General features: G+C 41.8%; 1 protein-coding gene across 7 annotated transcripts in view; it reads left to right on the top strand.

Annotated features, from left to right (window-relative positions):
• Positions 1–26,626, top strand: part of LOC137301436 (centrosomal protein of 164 kDa-like) — a 133,668-nt gene that overhangs the window by 91,164 nt on the left and 15,878 nt on the right. For 5 of the 7 annotated variants that reach the window (XM_067970938.1, XM_067970934.1, XM_067970933.1 and 2 more), the window contains 12 exons: positions 2,760–2,833; positions 5,874–6,110; positions 7,448–7,579; positions 8,915–9,131; positions 10,452–10,529; positions 13,405–13,524; positions 15,625–15,747; positions 16,221–16,364; positions 18,119–18,202; positions 24,241–24,309; positions 24,915–25,099; positions 25,683–25,809. In XM_067970938.1, the coding sequence (XP_067827039.1) occupies positions 2,760–2,833; positions 5,874–6,110; positions 7,448–7,579; positions 8,915–9,131; positions 10,452–10,529; positions 13,405–13,524; positions 15,625–15,747; positions 16,221–16,364; positions 18,119–18,202; positions 24,241–24,309; positions 24,915–25,099; positions 25,683–25,809 (1,590 nt within the window). The remainder of the gene's footprint in view (positions 1–2,759; positions 2,834–5,873; positions 6,111–7,447; positions 7,580–8,914; positions 9,132–10,451; positions 10,530–13,404; positions 13,525–15,624; positions 15,748–16,220; positions 16,365–18,118; positions 18,203–24,240; positions 24,310–24,914; positions 25,100–25,682; positions 25,810–26,626) is intronic. The other 2 variants (XM_067970937.1, XM_067970935.1) reach the window with 2 other exon arrangements.

Genomic DNA, 26,626 nt, shown 5'->3' on the forward strand with positions numbered 1-26,626 from the left:
GACCAGATGGCAGAGTCACCTTCTCCCTACTAAAGGGCTGTAAATGAGAACTTGCATAACTGCATTCAATGATATAATGGCATGTACTGTGGTGGCACTAGCAGCTGCACTTGTCTGTCCTAAATGACTAAGGAAATCTCCTCTAACCTTTCAATTAAAAAAAAAATTGTGTGTATTTTTTTATCATCTGGATGAGGGATGCCACTGTTGGGGAACGGAGCATTTCCCATTTTTGGGCATCCAGTGTCAGCATCAACCACTCGTACGTCAGTTAGATTATAGAGTAAAGCTCACTCTCCGCTCTTTTCCCACCAATGTGCCTCAGCTCCAACCTCAGAAGAGCACCCCCTACTGCACTTGTGGCATTTTCTCGTTTCTTTGAGTGAGAATGCCCAAACGTATTTCATGTTAGACTCTTTCAGACAGATGAGACTTTCATCCTTTTCACTCTGGACTGGATTTGAACCCAGAAGTGAGAGGCCAGTGGTTAATCTGCTGCACCACCCAGTACTCTTGCAAGTTACTTAAAAAAAAATTATATTTTTATTGTTTGCTTTTTAACCTAAAGTTCATGGTAACAGCAATTATATACTGAAGAGCAGAGAGTCTGGAACATGTTATAAGGCACTACCACATCCTGGGGTTGAGATGGCATTGTACCCTGATCTGTCAGAGTTTCAACCCTGTCTTGGAACAGTTATTATTTATATTATAAATTGTTGATTTCTTATCATTGAGCATTTTCTATTTTCTGTTTTCTGCTGTCTGAGGTTCCCTGATAGGCAGCGAATGGCAGGTTCTCATGATCAAATGCTGTGATTTTGCAAGCAGAAATTTATTTAATGGAGTTAAGGAAACATCACAGCTCCTTTTATATTATAAAAGCAGCAGCTTGGTTCTTTTGCCATTGTTCTACATAAAGTATATTTATGAAGAGTTTCAAACTTTTTTTTTAAGAAAAGGGACCATAAGGTTGGCCTCACCGTTCTCGTTCTGACCCCAGGTGTAGTATTTTAATATAGATTTGGACTAACTCCTCCCGTAACTGAAAGGAGGGGTATGTAAGCTAGTTTGAAATATTAAAGCCACAATGATTATTCCTCTGCCTTTCCTGAAATGTCTCCTTTTACTGCCTTTCTTATCTTGTCCCTGCTTTTAGATCCCTTTCTCATCTTGTCTGTCACTTTTCTGCCACCTCATTTATTCTGCTAGGTTCTTGCTTCCTTTTTTCATTTCTATTTGATCTCCAAGTGAAAGCTAATAAGAGTTATGCTGTGGGGCGGGAGGGGAGCCACAAACACATGCTTCTCTAGGGTTGTTGAAACCAACATATAAGATTATAGATACATTTCTTCTGTGCTAAAGGATATAAGGGGTAAAGATGAGTTGTGCCTTCTATAGTACTTGTGCTCCTTCACCTGGAAGAGGATATCATAGGTGAGATCAGATGAGGATAAATAAGCGATGAAAGCCATGACGCACTGCTTTTGGGAACAAGCGAAAGGTAGTAAGATTTTGTTAGGGCAGTCAATCCTGCTTTTCTGGGTCGTGAAGGTTCGAAACAAACTACCTATTTAATTATTAAGCTCTTGGTAACAAGCTCTGCTGGTACGTTAGGTGGGAATAGTTCCTCGTGGGGCCTCTTTTGGCTTGTACTGGAGGTTAGGAAATTGAATACCCCAAGGTGTGAGTGGTAGCACTCTCGCATCTGAGTCAGAAGATCATGGGTTCAAGCTCCACTCCAGGACTTGAGCACATAAGTGTAGTATTGAGGGAGTGCTGCATTGTTGGAGGTGCCGTCTTTCAGATGAGATGTTAAACCAAGGCTCCCTCTACCTTCTCGGGTGGACGTAAAAGATCCCATGACATTATTCGAAGAACAGGAGAGTTCTCCTAGTGTCCTGGCCAACAATTATCCCTCAACCAATATTTATCTCATTGCAGTTTGTGGTACCTTGTTGTGCGCAAATTGGCTGCTGCATTTCCCTACATTGAAACAGTGACTACACTTCAAAAGTACTTCATTGTCTGTGAAGCGCTTTGGGGTGTCCTAAGGCACTATATAAATGCAAATTCCTTTTTTAAGTATATGTGGGTTCTAAGATGCCTTTGCCTTTGATGATCAAATGATTCCTTCTCAGCAGTCAGACAATTAAACTGTTAACCATTTTTAACGCTTGCTTAGGCAGAGAAGGTATTAAACAGTTCCTTTTTTTTGGTACATGAAAGTTGTTGAAACCACTATTGTCTGTCAATCTGCATGTACTAACATTTAAATTAAGCTGTTTTGGTCATCAAAGTAACTGTACCTAAATTGGATTCTGAACATGCATTTGTCTCTTTCCCATAGATTGACCATCTGCAGGCTTCCATTTTGAATCTTAGTGAGGGAGGACAACCTTTAACTGTAGCTACTTTTTAAAAATAAAAATAAACCTTAAGAAATAGACACACTTATTTCTCCAAAGCAAAACCATCCAATTGAAACACAATACATTTGGGGTCAAAGTGAGAACATATGTCCAATTTAAATGGGTTATATTGAATCCGATGATTCTGAAAGTTTGAACACACAAGGGATAGAAACATAAACACAATGTTCAGTTAGTAATCCACTTTTGGGAATACTCAACAAAGCGTCTCGTTCTGAGATTGTCAACGGTTAACATTTGAATTGACATGGCATTTATTGTACCAAATTAAACAGAAAGTGGTGGGTTACAGACCTATTTCTGATCTCATCCTTTTTTTTTCAAAAGCAGGAGGAGGGAGACAGCGAAAAGCTAAATGTCAAAGAGGAAGAAAGAAGGAAACGAGCAGAAGCTGCTGAAAGGTAATTCTCAGATAGCTAGAGTCAAACTCCTAGTAGTTTGTATTTGAACTGTCAACACAAATACCAATCCTATGGCCAGGGCTTTATGTTAGTGATGGTCCAGGGCATTCAGATAGTATAGTTTACTTAGAGATACATCTAACACTTGGGGCACTTTCCAGATGGAACAGGTTTTGGTACACTGTGGTGCATGTATGCCTTATTTCCCCAGGACTTGTTTAACTGCACTATTTGGGAATAGATCTAAACCATGTGTTATCCTGTTGTAAGGACCCTCATACACATCCATTTTGATATCACCTTCTATTGTTTGCTATATAATAGAATATTGACAAACTGCTTTTCTATTTTTAATGGTTCTTCTGAAATGATTAAGGAATTTGCAACAAAAAAAGGACAGTAGTTGGAATGCAAACTTTTTCCAAGGAATTCAAATCCTTTAATTTAGTTCCTCATTTAGTATTGATACAAAATTTGTAATTCACTCATGATTTCAATGAGCCCAATTGGTGAGGGAAAAAATGAGCCATTTGCAGTTTTACCTGCATCTATTTCAGTGTGTGCTGACCAGTGGAAGAAACTAAAAAGAAAAACAAAGGCAAAGTACCTTGGTGGCTACTGCCTCTAACATTTGGCTCGTGATCTAAACCTGCCCTACAAATCTTGCCTAAAGCATCCCTTTTGGGATAATGCCATTTTTTTTAATATTAACTTATTTTTAATCAAAATAACCACAGCCATGCCAGAAGGCAACTGTTTAACCTGGGTTACAGACACTCTTTATTTAAATTAGTAACTTGCTGGTTCTGGTAACATTCAGCTACTTTAAAAGCGTGTCCAGTTGAATCAAGGTGATGAACAGCACAAGCTGAACTGCAATATAGATCAAATTTTATAAAGGACAGCTAAAGTCTGTTGATATGAAGATCTGCAGTAGAATCAATCCTTTGAGACATTTGGCCATTTGTAACATCTGTAGCCAGCAGAGGAGGGCAAGAACAGGCAATGAAAGCAAATACACGATACTGCAGTTGAAGTCAATATATTGCTTTCAATGAAATGATTCAGCTTCAAAACAAAGAAAGGAGGGGGAAATAATTTGGAGGGGAGAGGGAAAGGTAAATTCCCCACCGTTTTTAGATTGTGTTTTTTGCACTCTATTCCCTCTGCACTTGCCTAACTCAATATTCTGGGACTCGGGAATCTGGCAGTACCGCTGACAGTAGCTTGTCTGCTATCAGTGCAATACTCGGATGACTGAAGCAGCATAATCTTCATGGAGCTTCCATCAGGAATTGATAATGTGAGAACGATATGATGGTTTGTCATAATAATAGTTTTTTTTGTGCTTGGTCCTTACCCTTTTCCTAAATTCTTATGAAGCGAGAATGAGAAGATTACACATAGTGACAGTCACGACGATGAAAAAGATGAGAGTCTTTTAAGTAATCTGCCAGACAAGAAGGAGGACAATGATTGCCCTAAGGATAATGGAAGTGTAGTGGATCTAATGGCCAGCCAGAAGCAGCCTACTGCCCCTCTGGAACAGTAAGGCTTCTGAACGTAGCTAGAGTCTTGTATATTGTGATTGGATTATGTTATTGCATGGTGTCACTGTGGTTCTTTTTTTGAAGCTGTATGTTTTGTGTATTGTATCTTGCCTCATTTGGCAGCAGGCTGTCCTTAACTACATAGCACTTACTTTCATATTTCGCAACTTTTAAATTAAATTCTATTTCTCCCGTTGATTTTCAACCCACTTTTATCCCAGAAATTAAATACAGGTGATTCGGCTCCTGAACTGACGGAAAGGGTGATTTGGCAAGCAGTTGTACTAAAATCATAGAATCTTAGAGCACAGAAGGAGGCCATTTGGCCCATCCTGCCTGTACCGGCTCGTTGAAAGAATTATCCAATTAGTCCCACTCCCTCTGCTCTTTCCCCTCAGCCCTGTAATTTATTCCCATTCAAATATTTATCCAATTCCCTTTTGAAAGTTGCTATTGAATCTGCTTCTACCACCCTTTCAGGCAGTGCATTCCAGATTATAATAACTCGCTGTGTAAAAAAAAAAATTCTCGGCTTCAGCAGTTGCAGTGAATGATTGTAGTGTTCGTAAAAGTGCCATTTTTGAAAAGTCTAAAAATAACCATTTATGTGGAAGCTTTTAGGGCAAATTTGGCAAAGACTACAAAAAAAGTGTGAGAGATTGCAGCAGTTTCAACCCAATGCCACACCGGATTCTGTGTAATTAAGCGCATCAAGACTTTCTGGTTAGCTGTGGACGATCATCATAAAACTAAAATTCCCAGCTGTTTTAGCTGACACTAAAAAGTATTCGGGCCTTCAATCTTCATTTAATATCTGATGTGCAAAAATATATTTTCTACAGATTTTGACGGTTATCCAGTAGAAATGGAGAAACGCAGATAGCCAACTTGCAGTCATGTCAGCATAAACTAATTCAGTGCAATAGTGTCTGATTTTGATGCTGAAATGTTATCATACTCTACTGTCAGGATTTGGAGGGGTGCTGCTCCAGTTTTTCTGCGTATTCTCAGTTGGGAGCCACAATGAGTGCGGTGGATACTGACTTCGGCGAGGTATTGGAATTGGACAAGTCCCCACTTCAATAGAAGAATGTCAGTTTGACAATTTTTTTAAATTGAGAAACGTAGGTGAATGGTCAAAGCCCACAGTACAGGACATCACAAAGATTCAAACGAATAGACATACTAGTTAGATAGAATCAAGCTTAAGTTCTAATATTAAATAGGGGGAAGGATGGCTACAGGCTGGACCCAACCTATTGGCCTCCTGACCCAGCAGTACAGCCATGCTTCTCGCATCCTAACTCAACTCTGAAGCCAGCCTTCTCACTACCCATCAGATGTACTAGTATATAGTAACTTAACTGGGTATTTTGACATTTCTGTTGACAAAGCAGCCTCAGAATTTACACAGAAATACTGTACCGCTTTTTAAAGTGAGTTTGCTAATCTCACTCTATTTAGCTTCCTTTGTTTACTTTGAAAAACAGACGCATTCATCAAGAGCAAGAGCAAGAGCAAGAGCAAGAACAAAAGAGCAAGGGGCCACTGCAGTTACAGAAATCTATAGAGGAGCCCCAAGGCAAGTTGAGTGAGCAGCTGGAAGTGGAAAAAAATCAGGTAATCCAAGAGAGGAAAGAGCACCTTCGAAAACTTCGAGATGAGTTCAGGCAAGAGGAGGAAGAGCAAGCACAGCAACTTTATCGAGATAAAGAAGACAAACTCAGGTAACATACTCTTGAGAAATTCTGACGGTTATGGGCAATGAGTCCTCATGTGAGAAAACAGCTTTCATTGTTGCCTACCAAGGGTTTGAGCTCATAAAATAAGCTGGCACTTAAGCACTGTACTGATGGAATGCTGCATTATTGGATGTGCCATCCTTCAGATGAAATGTTAAATAAAGCCTACCGTGTCTGCCCTGTTCAGGTGGATATTAAAGATCCCATGGCACTATTTGTGGCCAACATTTCTCCATCAACCAAATGCACCAAAAACAAATTAACCATTCATTCATCTCATTTCAGTTTGTAGGACCTTACTGTGTGTAAATTGTTACCATATTTTTCTACATAACAGCGGTCACTGCATTTTAAACTAACTCATCAGGGGTAATTTTAAGCTAACTCGCCAGATGGAAAACCCACGGGATTGGGTAGCACACCGGTTTTACTCCCCGCCAACATTACTCTCCACTGACTTCAAAGGAGAGTAAAATCGGGCGGGGTATAAAACCAGCTTTGCACCTGATCCCGTCAGTTTCCTGACGGTCAAGTTAAGTTTAAAATTATCCCCATTGTGTACGAAGTGTTTAGATTTGGTCCCAGGAGATCTTTACTCGGTCTTTTCTGATTGACATCAGGCAATATATTTCAGTGATTGAAGCAAAACAATTGCCTGTTAATATCAAATCTCTTGGTTATTGCCTGTTAAAAATGATTGAAAACATTTTTGGAGAGCCTTTTTGGATATATATAATTTGTAACTTACTGCCCCTTTGGTCACAGAAATGACTTTGAGTGTGCAGTACCTCTGAGAGACTTCAGCTTTAGATCTTGTAACCCACTCTGCTACTTCAACCGTGATGATAGTTGCTTATTGCTGTAGCCTTAAACTGCAATTAATATTTGGATGCAGTATTGTGTTTCTAAGTGGCCATCTGTTGTCATTGTACACAGACTTATTATTGGCAGGGATCTGGGATGGCCTTCAGAATCCACCCATTGAAGCAGTTCCAGCAGATCTATTGTGCCAAAGAGTGCTGGCAAGCTATTTGACCATGGAGAGTGTGACTGCCCAACTAAATCCTGCTCTTAAGTCAATGTGAACTTTCAAGCAGAAATTAGTGGAGTCCTGGCTGATTTTTTTTTTTCTCTCTCTACCCCCAAACCCCCCATTCCTCCTCAACAGTCCAGTAACACCCCAATTGGTGCCCTAGCAATCGAACCTGGAACCGTCGGGTCTGTCTGAGTTGCTAGTCAACAACTGAGGGAACTCCAACCCACTGCTCTGGAGATGATAGATATAAATGAAACCTTACGGTTTTATATTTTCAATCTTCAAGGTTATTAAAAGAGCAACTCAGGATTGAGCGAGAGAAAGAGGAGGCACGACTGAAAGAACAACAGAGCGATGGGCTGCTCAAACTGCGAGTCCAGATTAAAAATGAAACTGAGGCAACAGAGAAGGAAATTAGGTAACAAACAGGAAAAGTGTAAAGATGAACTACAGAAAGGTGTCTGTGGTGCTCTTGAATCCTGTTACTCATTTGCCCTATTAAATTGAGGTTTTGAAGCCTGCATATTGTTTTTAAATGACCGTTTTCCTGTATTTGATCTACATTTATTTGCATTACATCAGCCACATACTGTGTCCCTGTGGGTTCGAAAGCAAATGGTGTCGAAGTAGCATGACTGAAGGTGCTCCAGTGCCCTTGACACGGTGGCATGCGGTTCATGTGCATTCAGTGTGTCTGCCAAATATAAACTTCCACATAACAGTTGGTAGCAGAAACCCACTTTTTCTTGGGTCTCCCAACCTGCAGCCACAATACATACAATTATCTTGTTGGCCTACTGACAATTGCTGCATAATGTTGAGCTTGTGTGACTCATTGAGCTGGCTTTGTATCAGTTCCCAGGTCTGCAACTTTGATTCTCTTAAAGAATATTTTTTAATTGGAGAAAAAGAATTTTTGTAAAATGGAAGAACAAAGAGTTGTCCATATTATCCCTTGCCTCTGCTCTCCTCTCGGCCCATATACAGATAACCTGATACTTGCTTTCGGCCTCGAGCAGATTGACAAGGTAGCAGCTACAAAGAGTAATATGAACTTGGAAGAGCAGCTCACAGAAGTCAGTCTGGCATTGCTGTCCTGTAACCAAAACAGAATGTAGAAGGACCTAGGGTAACATCCTGGTTATTGTCATACAATAGACCCATCCGAAGGAGCCCAGTGGGCCAGTTTTCACCCTTTTATCACTCAGTACAAGCCTGCTGTTAAAGATGCTGTAATTGGGAGTTCCTTTTCTTCCAACTGTGCATTGGGATCATAACATGTACTTTTAATGGCATTGGCTTAATAGAAACTGGATAAAAGGAATATTTTGATCACTTCATTGGTGTTGCAATTAAGAGACTCCTGCTATACTGATAAGAAAAATGATTTGCTAATTTGATAGATACTCCAAGCAAAATAAGAAAACTTATTAGTACAAATTGCATTAAATTTGAACCCTGGACATTTTAATATCCATAGTGTTTTTTGTTTATTGATGCATAGCTGAAGTAAAATATTGGGTATTTCCTCAACTGTTTCCTTTGCCCAAGTAGGTTGTTTCTTGGTTTAAGGATGTATACAAGGAAAAGTAAAAAGAAAACTGACTAAACAGCTAGCCCAAAAATATGCTGGTCAAAATGACAACTGAACAGCAGTTGGATAATATTCTCTGTGGCCGTGCGTGACCAAATCTATGGGTTTTTTTGAATGCCGGTTTGCATGTCTGTGATTGTTTTATTTTCTATGTTCCAGAGCAGAGAAGGAGGCTGCACTGCAACAGCTTAGAGACAAACTGGAATCGCTGCGGGCAACTGAGTGGCAAAACTTGGAGGACCATAAGAGTGCTCTTCTGGAGCAGATGAGGAAGGAGACAGATGAAATCTTAAAGGAAGAGAAGGTTTTGCTGGAAAAGAAAAAAGGAAAAGCTCTTGGTGAGCTAAGGGAAAAATTAGAAAAAGAAAGGAAAGAGGTAGGCCTTGGCTCCTGGGTCTAAAGTTGTGGTACTGATGTAGACCATCTTCACTGCACAAATAAATGAAATTCAAGCAATATTACTGACATTTGGCATTACCGTAGCTTTGTGCCTGAGTATTGAGCACCTCTGTATTGTGTAACCTATTACTGTTGGTATAATTAATGTAAGAAAGACTGCCATCCAAGAAAGACAAACAGACCCTTATAAAACTTATTAAAAAATGACTGTGTTTACCAAAATGTTGAATCTTAAAGTCAACAATTCTGGCTGGTAGGCAGGAACTGCTAAGATCGTGTTTGTGTTTTTACTGTCAAATTTGTGCAGAGTACTGAAAAAGTATTCTCCTACAAATCACATTCTTTCACATGAATTTCCAAGTTGATGGAGGTAGTTGCTTCGAGAGTGGGATATATGCTTGAAGCCAATGCCACCGTTGAGAAAATACATCAAAAAGATTCAACGTAAGATCCACAAAGCTGCTTCTGTTTTGTGCCTTTTGGTGTTTATATCCCTCTTGTTTGAAGCTTGTGATGACTTTGTTTTTCTTCAACTGGGTGATGCAGTGCATTAGAAGTGTCCTCCTATGTCTAAGGCCTGGATTTGATTAGTAGTACCTCAAAGAAAGCAAAAAAAATGAACCAGAGCAGTGCCTTACATTTGCTCATTACAATTTTTTCTGGGGTTGTGCAAATCCAGTGAAAGTTGGAAAAAGAAAAATGACTGGAACATTTCAGTATACTTTCCAGGTAAAGGTCAGCGAGATTGTGCTAGCAAGAAACTCGTTACCCATTGGTTACAGCAAATGGATAACTGCAGAAGATTCCCTCCTGATTTACATGACATATGTTAGTGCATTGCCACTGGGATTCAGTGTTGAAATTTGAATATTTTGCTTTCTGCACAATCCAAATCTTGTTCAGACTTTCTGTTCTAGATCAGTGTAATACAGCAGCAAGCTTTAATGCAGTCCATATTTCCATCCCAATTAGATGCCATGTCGATTGGTGTTTCTTAATATCTGTAGATAATCACTATCTGAGTCACAGTAATAGTATAGTTACAATAGCAGCATATCAACATAAGGAACATTTAAGTGGAAGCTAGATAAACACATGAGGGAGTAAGGAATAGAAGGTTAGAGGAAGAGGCTCGTATGAAGCAGAAACACCAGCATGGACCAGTTGGGCCAAATGGCCTGTTTCTGTGCTACACGTGTAACACGTGTAGTGTCTTACAACTGTATATATATACACACGAGTTAGAATTTTCTTCTCAGCTGTTTCTTTAATTTTTATAACTTCATTTCTCCTGCAGGAACTGGAGGAGCTTAAGAACAGACACACTATCGACCTTCAAGTACTGAAAAAAACAAATGAGGAACAACATCAAGAAGTGAGTTTAATAAAAGAAAAACATTAAGAATTGCTAACATTTCAGAAAGGAGAAACTTCTTTCCAGAGAGAAAATCCAATTCACAAAGCTCGGGCAGCTGATGGGGAGGTTAATGGAATGAGAAAACTTGTTTTACACCAGCAAAAAGGAGTCTCTCCACATGACTCTTTACTTCATCCTGGTCCAAGTTCTGCTGTACTTGTAATGCCCTAAGAAGTAAACCCCAGGGTGCAGATGGAGGGACACCCTATGGTGCATCAAAAATAATGAGCACATGGGCTGTTTAAACTCACTATACATCAGAGAACTTTATAAAATCAGTTCTCTCCGAACCATAGCATTTCTGCACTTGTTAATGTGTTTTACTTTGTATTCCTCTGATTGTGTTTTTTTTGCTGAGACACCTTTTCTAAAGGCCTACACTTTTCTGTCCGTTTCTCTTCTTGGTTCTTCCCATGCCATACACCAATCTGTACCATGAGGACAAGCAGTCAATCCTGTTCATGTGCTCCACTTAAAATGGGTACTTGAAAGTGTGTAAAATTAGTCCAGGGTGACTGAATGTCCCACCTTAAATCTCACCCCTTCCTCACCCCATGGGAAGCAGCCAACCTCTGCTCAGCAGGTTCTCAGAATGGCACAGCTGAAGTCAGCATTGCAGCTATGAATGCCTGTGGTGCTATGCCGTTGATTCATCCTATTATGTGTCACGCTGATGCCTCATTTCTGAGTCTAAATCATTTATGTATATGGCACCACTGTTGTTCACCATATACATAAATGATTTGGACTCAGAAATTGGAAGTATGTTGTCCAAATTTGCAGATGATACCAAATTGGGGGTGGGGGCTATAGCTAATAACGTTGAGGACTGCACTAAAATTCTGGAAGATATAAACAGACTGAGAGAATGAGCGGATAAATGGCAAATGAAATTCAATATAGCAAAGTTTGAGGTGTTTCATTTTGGTTGGAAGAAGGGGGGCCACATTCTTTGAAAGGTAAGAAATTAAATAGGGTGGAGGAGCAAAGACATGTTGGAATACAGATACATAAATCACTAAAAGTAGCAACACAAGTTGATGTCATAAAAAGTGCAAAATACTGAGATTAATCTCTGGAGGAATACATTACAAAAGCAGGGAGGTAATGTTAAACTTATATAGAACCTTGGTTAGACCACACTTGGAGTACTATGTGCAGCTCTGGTCTCCATACTACAAAAAGGATATTGAAGAACTGGAGAATGTGCAGAAAAGATTTACAGGGATGTTACCAGAATTGAGAAGATGCAACTATCAGGAAAGATTGATCAGGTTGGGCCTCTTTTCTCTAGGAAAGAGAAGAATAAGAGGACACCTGAAATTATGAAGGGGTTCGATAGAGTGGATGTTGGGAAACTGTTTCCACTTATGGGGGCGTAAATACAAGATAGTCTTAACAGAACAAATAAAGAATTTAGGAGGAATTTCTTTACACAGAGAGTGGTGAGAAAGTGGAACTTGCTGCCGCATGGAGTGGTTGAAGCAGATAGCATTGACAAATTAAGGGAAAGCTTGCTGCATACATGAGGGAGACGGGAATAGAGAGATATGGGGACAGTGTGGGAAGAGGTAATTAGAGTGGGAGGACGTTTGTGTGGAGAATAAACACAGGCATATAGACCATTTGGGCCGAATGGCCGGTTTCTGTGCTTTAGATTCTGTGTAATTCTATGTAAAAGGTGTGCAGTGAGTAATTTTTGTTTGGTCTATTTTATAGCAGACTGATGGACAAAGGACATAGATTTAAGGTGATTGTCAAAAGAACCAAAGGTGACATGAGGAAAAACTTTTTTACACAGCGAGTGGTTAAGATCTGGAATGCACTGCCTGGGGTGGGTGATGGAGGCAGATTCAATCATAGCTTTCAAAAGGGAACTGGATAAGTACTTGAAGGGAAAACATTTGCAGGGCTACGGGGATAAGACGGGGGAGTGGGACTAGCTGGATTGCTCTTGCATAGAGCCGGCATGGACTCGATGGGCCAAATGGCCTCCTTCCGTGCTGTAATCTTTCTATGATTCTAAGATACAACAGAAATGATTTAAAGAGTGAGCATTGTCCTTTTTTATAAAAAAGACTACAAAAGAATTGCCATTAAATCTAAAATTTTCTTATTCATTTTATTCTTTCTATGATTTTACCAAATGTTTTTGTTTCAGCAGTGAGTGCTGATAAGTTCAGGCAAATTGCCTTGGAAGAGCTGCTGACCTTCATGGCCTTAATGAAGCTGAATTAGCATGCACAGTTAAAGCAGAAGCACCCTACATTACTGCTCTAGCTCCAGTAATGTTAATTCAGCTTCCCCATTCTGTTGGACTCGTTTGCTCCTCCAAATCAGTTTCTACATTTATGTCATCTGCATTTGTTGTTAAACATAGCTATACAAAAAAGAGGATCCATAGAAATGTGTAAAGGAGACATGATTTAATGATACAAGCTGAATATCACTGGAAGAGATGCAATGGCACTTTTGCGTTGATATTTTGTTGAGAGTGTCAGGTGAGCAGTACTCCCATGCCGGCAACACATTACCAATGTAAAAGAGGTGAACGCCTCGATTCTGGTGTGCAGGAGCTAATTTTTTGTGCATTCCAAGAACTGCTGTTGCAGTTGGTGCAAAACGCAAATTCCATCACTATTGGAAGAAAAAAATGGTGCTCATAGGTCATGTGATTCCACTTAAATATTGCTCAGCACCCTACCATAACATGAGAGCATCTTAAGAAACTGAAGAGCTTTCAGAGTGAACTTAAAGAAGTAACTACATGGGTCATTGCTCAAGGGGTTAAGAGGACACTCTCGGAACAATTCATTTCTGCTCCTCTCCCAAGTTGCTTTCCAGTCTCCAGAAGCAGATCGCTGACGCCCACAGTGATGAGGCAGCTCATCTACAGGGAGACCTTCAGAAAGCTCAGAGGAAAATACAACAAATTGCAGACTATGAGCGAGAGGTGAGCAACCATGTGTTTTCCTTATTCTTATCTAGGGAAAATGTGAAATCTGATAATGCCTTGTACCTGAACTTGAGTATCTTCTGCATAAATTTAGGTATAAAAATATACTTCAACACATTCTTTTAAAAAAAATAATCCATGTGGATAAGCATTATTTGGACAATTGGCTGCCATTGTACTCTAATTTTAAATTGATAAATGCATGTTGTGGAATGATAGCAAGCGCATGTTTTGTAGCTGCAAGTTCATTCCTGTCATGCAGCATTTTAAACATTAATTAATGAGAATTGGGTCATGTCCCCAGGGTTTGTTCTTGAAGACCAAACAGGCTTTATACAGGCCTGTCACACAAAGTGGCCATTCTGTGTGATGAACCACTGCAATAGTACCGACTTTCCTATATTTGTATACTCTCCGTACATTGAAAACGCATTTCGCAGGGTGAAATAGAAATTCTTTCTTGTGACGCTCAAGTCAATGGTCTGTGCGATATGTTCAGGAAGAGGATTGAAATGCTGTACTCACAGCAGCGGTATGCATAAATGGCGTCAGCTCTCCAACGCCCCACCCCCCCCCCCCCCCCCCATCAAGGGATCAAACAGGAATGCCCCCGTCTCCTCCTCTATTTACCCTGGCCACACAACCCCCTGGCAAAATGCAGCACAGCATGCCTAGCCATCCACTGAGTACAGGCTGGAGAAACTGAGTGCAAACTGACACATGCATGTATCTAACTCCACCACTTCAGCCCCAGTATCTTTCAAAACATCAGAGATTTTGGACAACTCTCAGGTGTAGGCTAAACTACTCTAAAATGGAGAAGGTGGGGTTGAAATTGGACCCCGCGACACCCAGTTTTCAGGTGCAGAACAGGGGCCAAAAAGCACCAAAGTGGGTCGTTGGATTTTTCAGGCATCCCTGGCAGCCACCTAAAACGGGCATTAGGCCCCTTACGTATGTTAATGAGAGGCCAATGCCTCTTTTAGCTTCCCTCCGGGAAATTGGGCTTTCCAGGCATGGATACGGCCTAGCAAGTAGCCGCTACCAAAAAGGTAGCTAACGTTATTTTGTAAAGTTGATACGGAGCAATGAGAAACAGGAGCGCTCCTTCCGGCTCCACAGCATTCCTGGCGGCTGCTGCCAACCTGCGATCGGCCCCTCTCCCGTTGTCCTCTTTCCCCCCCCCCCGGCCTCTGGGCATTACCTGAGGGCTGCTGCCGGCAAGACAAGTCGCCCGAAATTCATCTGCTTCAAATAGGCGAGCTGCCTCTGTCATGACATTACCAATTTCCATCCCAAATCTATTATGCAGGACACTGTTACAAACATATTGGAGTCCATGGCTAGGGACTGGCTTCAGATACCTGGGTGCACAAGTTGTATCAAAACTCAACATCCTGTGTATATAAAAAAAATCCCCTATTTTTCCCCATCCCCAGCAACAATATATACACCAGCCTAATCAAATAGAATAGTCTAACCATATCATTTCTAGATAGGGAAAACACAATACAAATGAATATCCTTGCCCAAATCCTCCACCTAGTCCTGATGTTGCCCATCCAGGTCCCAGCCCTACAGTTCTGAGACCTGGGTAGTTGCGTCTTCATGCTCCTCTAGCTAGGCAAGAAGCTTCGAAAATGCTTCAAGCACCTTCGTATAAAAAAAAGTCTTCTAAGTAGTAGGCAGTACCACTGGCCAGCTCAAATCCAAAGATTGCTACCTGGTCCATGATCTTATAGCAAAACTAATGGCTGGGAATATAGACTGGTATCTCACTACCAACTCCCTTGCACATCCTCCACATGAGAAGATGCCAATAAATGTACATTTGCATCCTTTTATAACATTTAGGACTTTCTGATAACTCATTAAAATATACTCCTTTGTTGATGTATTTTATTCCCTAGTTTGAATGTACATTGATTTTATTACTTAATGGAATATTTTTATTCCTGAAGCTGTATTCAAAGAAGTGGGAAGGCAATTTGATACTATAAATCTATATGCAAATCTTTCTATATGTTATATATCTTCAAAAAAAAATAAGGAACTGTTTGTTCAATAAATGCTTTGCATGGTTATTGCTGTTTAAAGCTGAGTGACTTGCTGAAAGAAAAACGTGAGGAGGTAGAAAAAGACCATGAGCGGAAACTGGAACAGATTAAAGAAGACCATCAACAAACCTTAGATCGGATTAGAGAGGAGTATGAAGAAGAGGTGAGTGAATCAGCTTCTAGCACCCTACTGTACCCAGGTCAAATCCCTTTTTTAATTCTGTTTTTAAAATGTTTAGCCTGTGCACGATTTGAAGATTAGCTAATTGAATTGAGAGTAAAGGTCTATCCAGAGGATGGGATCATAGAAAATTGAGCTATGTTGGGCAAGTGGCTTTATCTCGTTCCTATTCATTACATTTCTCAATGTCTGAGCTGGGAGCAGGGCAGTACACAATTGTATATTAGTAAATAGATGTCTTTTATGAAATCTGATTAAAGATGCTGCAAGCAGCTAAAGATCAGCCATCAGTGTATGATTTAATTTGTCCTGGTCTCATTTCACCGTACTTAAACCCATCTTGTTTCTCAATATAATGCTAGAAATGAAAAGACTCTTGCATTCCTGTACTAATCCATATTTCCGAATCCATCAATTTGCTTGTCCTGACTAATGTGTTTATTGCCACTGTTCAGGAGCGACAGCAGAGAAGCAAACTTCTGAAGCAGCTGCAGGAAGAGCAGGAGCGATTAACTCAGTTCCATGAGCGCGAGACATCAGAGCTTCGTCGGGAGCTGGAGCATCGTCTCGATGAGTTACGAAGGTTACACGGAGAGAAAGTAAGCGCGACAGCAGTTGTGCTCAATGGTTTGCCAAATAAATAGTTTTGAATTTAAGGGTGCAAACATACAGATTAAATACTAGGCAGTCTGGGTGCCTTCCTGGAGGCCAGTACAACATGACTCCCCTCGCCAACTCCACAAAACACCACCACCCACTTCAGGCACCCCGTGAATAGTGACCCAACCCAACAACATCGTCAGACAAGGTAAGGTAACTCCATTGCACTTTTGTCCAGCTAGCTCTTTCTCTTTCCCACCTCCCAAACCCAGTGGCCATCATCAACAAAAGACCCTGATATCGAAGCATGTAACTGACAGTGAATCTGTTGGTATAATTGCATATGCTGCTGTATTACCATGAACAACCAAAAATTGTGGCAATGTATGGTCCCAGAAATGTTGTGCACTCAAAGTTTACAGCATCTACACCAATATGTAAATTATAACATTCTAAAAAAAAATCTATTGGTTACATTATATTAAAAGTCTTCTGAATAGCATGCACTTCCTGTAAATGTTATACACACTTGTGTTCTACTGACATCACACTTCTTTACCATAATTGCAGTACATTTACCCACAAGTTTAGCTTTGGTTTCACATTAATGCTAAACCTGTGGAGTGTAAATTGGGTGTCGAAGAACAACTGGGTCCAATGCTGAAGTGCGACTACCTCCTCCAGAGAGTCTTATTTTGCATTATGTTGGACTCGGACTCCACATTCAGGCTACATTTACACTATGACTGCAGCTTAAGTGCAAAGCAAAACCACTTCACACCAACGCTACAGTATGGATGCGCTCTTACTTATCAATAAATTTGTTTTTGGCACTTTCCTAACAGCTGATTGACAAGTCCAAATAAGTCTCAACAGCCCCACTCCAGCTCTGACCCTGCTCCCAGCTATACTTGTGGCCTATTTGCCCATTCCCTAATGCCACCGCTCTGATCACATTCTTCAGCCTCCTTGGCCTCCTCTATGCCGCACTTCAAAACCATTTCCTCGCCTTAACCGTTGCATGGGTGTGATTCTCTAAAGAGCTTTTCCCAACTTTGTAGAGGCCCCTGTTATTTAGCACGTTTGCAGTTTAAACATAAGGGATCTCCCATAGTTGCAAGGAAGCCTTTCTGGGCATCCCACTCCTGCACTTCAAAAGCCCGTTCCAGTAAAGATTTTTCCATTATTTTGGGGAAGCCCCTGTTATTTACACTACATTTTAAAGTGCCAGATTTTGTTATAGATGTAGAAAAATTCCAAAAAAGTAAAACTATTCATTGACCTGGAGCTTAAAATTTACAAGCAATTAGAACTGCCCTCTGATTGACTTCATTTATAAGGAGTTGCAGTTACCTGAATTTTTCTATTTAGAATTGTAAACAATTTTACAACACCGTTATAGTCCAACAATTTTTATTTGAAATCTACAAGCTTTCGGAGGTTTCCTCCTTCGTCAGGTAAATGTTTACCTGACGAAGGAGGAAGCCTCCGAAAGCTTGTAGATTTCAAATAAAAATTGTTGGACTATAACTTGGTGTTGTAAAATTGTTTACAATTGTCAACCCCAGTCCATCACCGGCATCTCCACATCATTTCCTATTTAGAGCAGCGTGCAAAAGACGAACAAAGTTAGCAGCAAAACATCACTACCATATTCCAGACCTCGGCTTACCTGTGAACAACAGGAAATCTGTTAGTACTTAAGTATATTTATATAAGTACCGCATTTTCTGATTTATTTATGCATCTGCAGGAATTGAAAGTTCAGGAGTCTGAGGAACAGCTGGAGATGAGAGCCAAAGAACTGAAAACAAAGAGCAATCTGCTGCATAACCAGGTAAGTTAGACACCTGGGGCTGTCTAAAGCAGAGAATGAAAGCACAGAGCACAAGAACCAGTTCAGCCTCAGCATGGCAGATTCTGAATCTCAAAGCCGCAGGACCAACCCTTTGTTTGAAAAGACCAAAACAAAACCAGTTCCTACCTTGAGGCTATAATGGTTATTGATGTTGCAATCTCATGTGACCCATTAATGAGTCATAAAGTGCAGTACTTTTTTAATAACTGGGATATGCAATATATACACAGTGTGTATATGTATGTATTATGGAATGCATAACTTTTCCTGTTTCACTACTTCAAGAAAGAATTGGACCTGTTTCTGAAATAAAAACTGAAAATGCTGGACACACTCAGCAGGCCAGGCAGCATCTGTGGAGAGAGAGAAGTAGAGTTAACGTTTCAGGTCGATGACCTTTCATCAGAACTGGAAGATGTTAGGCATTTAACCGCTTATAAACAAGTACAGAGCCAGGGAAAAGGTGGACAGGGATAGAACAAAAGGGAATGGTCTGTGAAAGGGTGGAGCGCAGGAGTGATTAAATGACAAAAGGGATGATGGTGCAAGGCAGAAGCGGGTGAAAATTGGACAAGTAGAATACAAATGATGGGTCCAGAGGAGGTGGAAATGGTTGCAGCAGAATAGCAGAGGGAGAGGGAAGTGTGGAAAATCTGGCAAAGTGGAGAGGTTTGCTGTAGCCTGGGAATGTGGTGGCAGAAAGGCAGGTAGACCTCAGTGGTATGGACCAGTCCCACATCCAGCACCAGCCCACCCATCTTTCACTCCCAGTTGTTCTGGTGCAGCCATCCTCCATTACCAACACCTGCTGAGAGAGAAAATGGCGGTTAAGATCTAAAGTTGTTAAGGACTTGTTTCTGGCTAGGATGGGGATCACCTCGTACAAGAGGTAAGTAGCCAGGGTCTATGTGATCTCCTTGACTAGATTTGATCGCCTAAGGGGATCGAAAAGGAATTTTCCATATTTTTTTTCCCTGCTTGACCTGGGTTTTTGTTTTTTTGCCTCTCCGAGGAGTTTACGGGGTTCCAGATGGGTGCAGAGTGTCTGTATTGTGGCGCACTCGGCATCACACATCGCAACTATATGGGACAGGCTAGATGGATCACTGGGTCTTTTCATGTCCGTCATTTCCATATGTTCATATTAGGTAGAGAATAATTGCATATATTTTAGGATTCCCACTATCTCTGGTAAAAACCTGGATGTATGTTGGAAGTGCTACTTCTTTCACCTAATTCTTCCCTAATGCAATGAACAATATTGTTTGTTTTGTTTTTTGTCATCTTTTCAATAATCTAGGAAAATTGGACATTAGAGGTTACAGCAATCCAAAGGACCGTAACGTGACCATTCATTAAGAAGTCTGTATCATGGACGTTCATCCTGTCTGATTTTCTTGGTTGTTGTACTTAGTTGCCATTTTAATGATCTGGGGCACAATTTTAACTTCAAAGTGCGGGTGAATTGGGGGCAGGGGCCAAACAAAATTGGGCATTTCTGGAGTGGGAAGGAATCCCGACTCCAACCCGCCAAAAAACGCGCACGACCCAGAGCCATCTGAGTGCGCGCACCGTTCCCGAACCCAGAAGTCCCGCAGGCTTTACGATATTTAAACCAACAATTGAAATACTTAAAGTGCTTGAAATCTGTTTTAATGTAATTAATTATGCTGGCAAGCGATTTCAACGCTACCTCAACATGTTTCCCATACTGTGTGAAGCACACCATGGAAAACTAGGTGGGTTGCAGCCAGCAGCCATTTGGACATTTAAATCCCTGTTTGACAGATGGGGATAAAAGGTGAGTTAGTGCAGCAGGGCTTCAGCCAGACGTAGAGGGCAGCGGCTGGCTTCCCACGGCTACAGGGTGCAATCGATTGCATGCATATGGCAATCCAAGCACCTCCACAGGAGCCAAAACTGTTCATCAACAGAAAGGGATATCACTCCATCAACTCACAGCTCGTTTGTGATCACCGGAAAAGATTTCTTCACGAGTGTGCCAGTTTCCCTGGCAGCTGCCACGATTCAGTCATTCTGAGGGAACCCAACAACCCAGCCCTCTTCCACGCACTAAAAAGCCTTAAGGGATGGCTCCTCGGAGACCAGGGATACCCCCTACACACGTGGCTCATGACACCTCTGAGGAACCCCATCAGTGAGGAACAGTGTCAATATAACAACAGTCACGTCTCCACCAGGTCTGTCATTGAACGTGAGATAGGACGACCGAAAATGCAATTTTAGTGCATGGATTGACCTGGGAGGAGCGCTTCAATACGCACCATCCGAGAGTGGTAGAATTATAGTCGTCTGCACAACATGGCACAACAGAGAGGGTTACCGGTTGATGAGACCCCATGCCCTCATCCAACATCCACATCTGCTATCAAATTCAGGAGGAGGAGGAGGAGGAGGAACCCATCGGCAAAGGAGCAGCTCACCTGGCTGCTCGTGAGGCCAGGAAGTCACGGTTCTCATAAGGAGATCACAAAGTGAGATTAGTCCAGTCCTCAGACCACCTGGAAAGAGCAGCGCGAACACCAGCACCCACCCACACCCCCCCCCCCCCCTGCACCGCACAAAACAGTCCTTCAATTACACGTACACCCACTGGGTGACATCAAGTCTCGCCGTTCATGATGAAGCACATGAAAGGGTGCTAACACAAAAAGCAGTCAAGAATGGGCAACTCCACAGCTGCCCCTGCCACCAGTGTTTGCTCGTGATCACTTGTGTGTGGTGACTCACCAGGTGCCAACCCAATTAACTGACCACTAGAACCCACCGAGGTGGGAGTATGTACGCTGGTGGATGGCTCACAAAGATGTGATGGTGAGAAGTATAACATTTAATGTGAATTTAACAAAAAACAAATATAAATGAAAAACATGACAGTTTGTCAAACACCCTTGTGCATACCCTTCGTGATCACAAAACCTTAGCCTTTCTCTTTCCACTACTTCTACGTGGTGCATCTCCTGTGGCTGCAGCAGAAGTAGTGGCAGGTTGCTCATGTTCGCGTCCTGACTGCTGAGATGCTTTCGGCCTACACCCTCTGGGTTTTGGAGCCTATGAGGGCCTCGCCAAAAACTGCTCCGCCTGCCCCTGTGCAGGGGCAGACTTGGCCACTGGGAAAGGAGGCAGCATTGCGGGTAGTGGTTGAGGGGGGGCAACGGGTGAGACGTGAGAGCGCCTTGAGTGGCGTCCCCACTTCCATGTCCCTTTTCGGCGTCATGCCTCTCCTTGGCCAGGCCCACATCAATCCTACCACCCTGCTGGACAACAGTTTGGAGGACACGTGTGATGCCTTGGAAGTCCAGTTGTAAAGTATCTGTCTGCCTGTTTAAGGCGTCAGAATGTTGTTCACCCTGAGTCCAAACTGCCATTGTCAGGGCCTGAATGGACTCATTTGTGAGCCGTGCTTGAAGCTCAATGGAGGCTAGCCTTCTCTCCACCGCAGACATTCCCGCACTTACCTGTGCCATCATTCCACTAATACAGGAGGTGGACTCCTCCATCCTCGCCGCTATTGTGGAGAGTGTGCGTGGCACCTGTTCCAGTACCTCGCAAATGTGCTGCTGTCCCTCGATCATTCTCCTTTTAAAGGACGGGCCCCGGGGTTCAGCATCTGTGTCCAGCTGAGCAGTGCCTGAAGAGGAGTGCGCCCACCGATGCGGACTCTCCACAGCTGCCCCTGCCACCAGTGTCTGCTCGTGGTCACTTGTGTGTGGTGACTCACCAGGTGTCAACCCAATTAATTGACTATTAGACCCCACCGAGGTGGGAGTATCTACGCTGGTGGATGGCTCACTAAGATGTAATGGTGCGCCCTCAGAAACCGGGAACTCCTCTGAGGTATCGCCCTATCCCGTCACTTTGGTCGTTGAAGGGCTTGGAAGAGAACAGAAGGCAATATTAAGCATCATCAAAGATGTGTCATGTTGCGATGAACATACTGAGGTGCTCAACATGCCAATCATTCTTAACATCAATTCATGTTGTGTGTGACGAATGTTAATGTTGTGTCACCACACATTTGTGGGGTGCCAGTCTCAGCGTCCCTGACGGACAGGCACTCGAGGGTGCAGCTGATCTCCAGGGCCACCTCCTCCGCCTCTGTGAGGACCACTATTTATTGTGGCTCCCCTCCAGTCCTCACCCTCTCCCGTGCATTTTGCGCTCTCTTCTACAAAGGGAGAAAGTACGGACGTATAAGTGAAGGTGAAGTGGTTAGCTGACAAATGCATTGCTTTGGGTGAGGCTGACCATGAAAGAGGTGCATCAGAGGGTGAGTATCAGACAGAGACCACATTGGATCAGGATTGGGGTGAGTGGTAGTGGTGGGTTCACAAATGGGGAGGTAGGAAGTGCTCAGGAAGTGAAGGTAAGTTGAGGATGAGTCTTAAGTGGGTGTGAGGAGTGATGTGATGGAGTCGTCTTGGCAGTGCAGAATGATGTAGTGGGGAGGACGGGGGGGTTAAGTGCAACATGGAATGCAGGAGAATCAGTAAGTGTAGTCACTTTTGCTAACCTAGTTAGGTCATTGAAATGCTTCCTGCACTGGACCCAAGTGCGGCAGATGTTGCTCCTACTGGTGACCACCTCTGCCACCTGGAGCCAGGCCTTCTTGGTGGCAGAGGTAGGGCGCTTCCTCCTGTCGGCTGAGTAAAATAGTCCCCCCCTCCTCGCCCCGGCCAGCAGCACCTCAAGTGAGGCGTCACTGAATCTTGGAGCTGGCTTGCCCCTCTGCTGCTCCTTTTTGCTTGCTTGCTCCTTGTTCCAGCAAAAGCCATTGGTGGAAGGGCCCTTTTTAAATTCAGACGCTCCAGCTAACAGCAGGTCATGTGGGTGCGCAGTCCGTCCGCTGCACAGCTTTCGGACGGCAAACCCAGAAATAACTTTAGGGGGCACCAATTAAGTCGCGATCGCGTGGGGAACAGTAAGATTTTAAAATCGTGCCCCTGGTGTCTAACCGTTGCCCAATTTGAGCTCTCTGCCTACACAGATGCAGCTGCAATCTGTTTAGTCTGTCCAAATTATAAATGATGGTCTTGGCAGGATATCAGTCTTGCCACTCTTGCAACATTATTTTTTTTTTAAAGAATTGGACACGAAGAATTTCTTTATAAAAATCCTAAATTTAGTTCAGATTGTTGGTAAAATTGTAATATTGGTTTCTACTGCCGTCAATACCGAATTAAAGCATGTAGTTCCTGTAACGGACCCAGAGAAACTTTAAGGTATAGCATGAATTTTAGCACAAGAGGAGACCAATCAGATCTTTTTGCCTGTGCTGAATATAGTTCCCTCTTAGGAGCTGATTTTACACAGTCTCATTTTCCTGCTTCCTCCCCATACTCTTTTATATTCTTCAAATAATTATCCACTATCTTTTTGAATACTGTAATCACAAACTCGCACAAAATAATTACGAATGAGGAAGGCCATTCCTAATTCATCCATCCGGAGTGAACTTTTGTTGTTTGCGTTTTTTAAATTTCAAAATATACTTTATTTCATCAAATTTTAAAGATACACACAATTCAATGTAAATACACAATTTCAATTCAAAACAACACAATACGGGTTGTACACACTCCAATCCCGTCATTACAATTCAAAGCACAGTACATATCTTCTAACACATTCTGCATAATACAAAGGTGGGATGGCCTTACACAGTGGCCTTTCCCCATAGAGCCTTTGCGTAGGCCGCACCTCGCTTCAGTGCGTCACAATGCACGTACACGTGGACCTTGGAGTGTGCCAGTTGGCAACACTTGGTCATGGACAACTCCTTCAGCTGGAAGACCAGCAGGTTTCGAGCGGACCAAAGGGTGTTGTTTGCTGACCTACATTAGTTGGACATGTTGAGTGTCAACAATCACTATTTGTGGCAAAGCATGCCACATTTCAGTAGCTCTTAGCGTGAAAAGTACTAGCCTCACAACTTTGGAGTCTTAAAGCCATGTTGTTGCCTTTGGGACACAAACTGTTCCTTTTGTGCTATTCAGGAAGTGTCATTGAAGCTGAAAAGACAACAACTCCATGCAGAAGAGGAGCAGTTGGAAAGGCAACGAGCTGTAAGTACACAGCTGATCGTTTTATTTCTGTATGATCTGATTTGCGAGGTGACATATTTGTTAAAAATTGGATATCCAGGTGGTGAAGGACAGAATATTAGAGCCTGGTCTTCAGTTGCATCCAAGCCTTTATTCACCAAGATCCATATTACAAGCTCCACACCCTAGAAAAACTCTCATATAAATAGATACCAGTATCGCCAATTGATATGTACCACCTGAATGCAATTTAACACTAATCATACGATTAACAATACATACTGATAAAAGATCATCTGATTAATATTTTGGGTGTAATCCTTTGCCCAAACCAAAACATTAACCTCCTCTTTCCAATATCGATTGACCTGGTGTGGATTAACACCAATTTCTATTTCTTCAAATTTCCAGCATTCATGATTTTCTTTTACATCTACCTTGGGGAAACCTCATTTCTGATTTATAAAAAAATATAGGCATATACATAAAATTAATATGGTTACTTATGTAGACCATTCAAATGTTTATTGTGTATTTTTACACTGCATTCAAGTACATTTTAAATTTTTTTAGTAAATTAAATTTTAAAACAATTTTCTGTGCATTTATTTTGGTTCTCGTTGCAGGAAATTCTTGTCTCACGACCAAACAAACGAGAAGTGGAACAGTCAAAACGTGAAAATTCCTCATTGCAGGATTCAATCCGTCAGTCCCGCCGGAACTTGGATAAGCTGCAAGACCAACAGGTGGAACTGCAACTGGAGGTTGACACACTCAGGAACGAAAGCCAGCGACTCCAGAAGAGAATCGGGTATCTTGCTGTTGCTAGGTGGAGGTGGAGGGAATGGAAGGGGTGCAAAGAACATTCAGTATTAATACCTAGATTAAATAACAACATTTTGTGATATCCCATCAAAACAAACAATGGATGCAGGATGAAAAGAAAAGGTTTACATTTATATAGTGCCTGATCCCATCTCTGAAATGTCTCTAAGCGTTTCACATACAATGAATTAATTTGAAGTGCGGTGACTGTTCTGTAGGAAACGCAGCAGTCGCTTTACTTACAATAAGCTTCTATCAACAGCAGTGAGACGAATGCCTAGTTAATCTGATTTTGATGGTGTTGGTTGAGGGAGGAATGTTTGCCAAGACAGCAGAAGAATTGCCTTCGCTTCTTCGAATAGTTGCATTGAATCATAATGCCTGCCGGATCCACACAGGCAAGGCCTTGGTTTAACGCATCCATTTTTAAAAAAATTGTTAAAGAAAAAGATGAAATTATATTACAAATTATGCCACCTTCAAATTTTCTTGAGCTGTGCAAGATGTGGGCACTATAGATAAACTGTGTTTAATGTAATGTGATTTTAAGATAAATCATTATATTGCAGTGAGTTGGAGGTGACGATCAAAAAGAAGCAAGAGACCCTAAAAGAAGCACCTTTAATCAGTGGAACCTCTGGTGGTGCGGAAGGGGATGAACTTCATATTGAGGATTTAAATTCGGACATTAAAGCAGTGAGTGAAGTTCGAAAGCAAATGTAACCCTTTTTAAGTCCAGTATTTTTGCCAAAATTGACCCTCATCAATCCAGAATGCCTGAGTCTCTTGTTTTTATGTCCTCACCTTTTTGCCATAAATCTCAGGCTACAAGGTTGGATCAAACTTTTCCACATGTCAAACCACACCTCTATAGTTCGATAGATTTCTGACGTTTGGAGTTCCAAGCCGAGTCTTATTAATGTCAAGTTTAGACATCTTTAGAGACCAGTGCAATTATGCCTTCCATTAAGTTAAATGATAAGCGCTGGAAATAAATAGCAGGTCCACCAGAGTCTAAAAATGGAAAGATATGTTAAGATAGAACCTTAATCAGAAATTGAATCTATTGTCAGATCTCTACTCAAAATATAAACTCTTTCAAGACGCTGAAGACCTGCTATATATTTCATGTAATTTCTGCTTTTATTTCAAATTTTCAATATTCAGTTTATTTTCTTTTAATTCATGGATATCCCTGTTGGGGAATGAAACATTTTTTCACCTCTGTTGCTTGTTATCAGTATCAAGCAGTCCTACATCATGTACGGCACAGCCGGATACAGAGCAAAGCTGCTGCTACTTTTCCTTAGCCTCAAAAGCAGAATGTTTCCTCCTCTACCAGTGCAAAATTTTCCATTTCTCACATCATCCATGCTTATGGCCTGCCCGAGTAAGATTGCCCGTTTCTGCTGAATTGTGGGCAGTTTTGTGCTATAAACCCCCTCCCATTGGATTGAGACTGTCATGCAGGATTGTCATACAGTCAATAGAAAGAGAGGAATCTTTCATTCCA

This window comes from Heptranchias perlo, chromosome 33 (genome assembly GCF_035084215.1).
Source record: "Heptranchias perlo isolate sHepPer1 chromosome 33, sHepPer1.hap1, whole genome shotgun sequence".
Lineage (NCBI taxonomy): Eukaryota > Metazoa > Chordata > Chondrichthyes > Hexanchiformes > Hexanchidae > Heptranchias > Heptranchias perlo.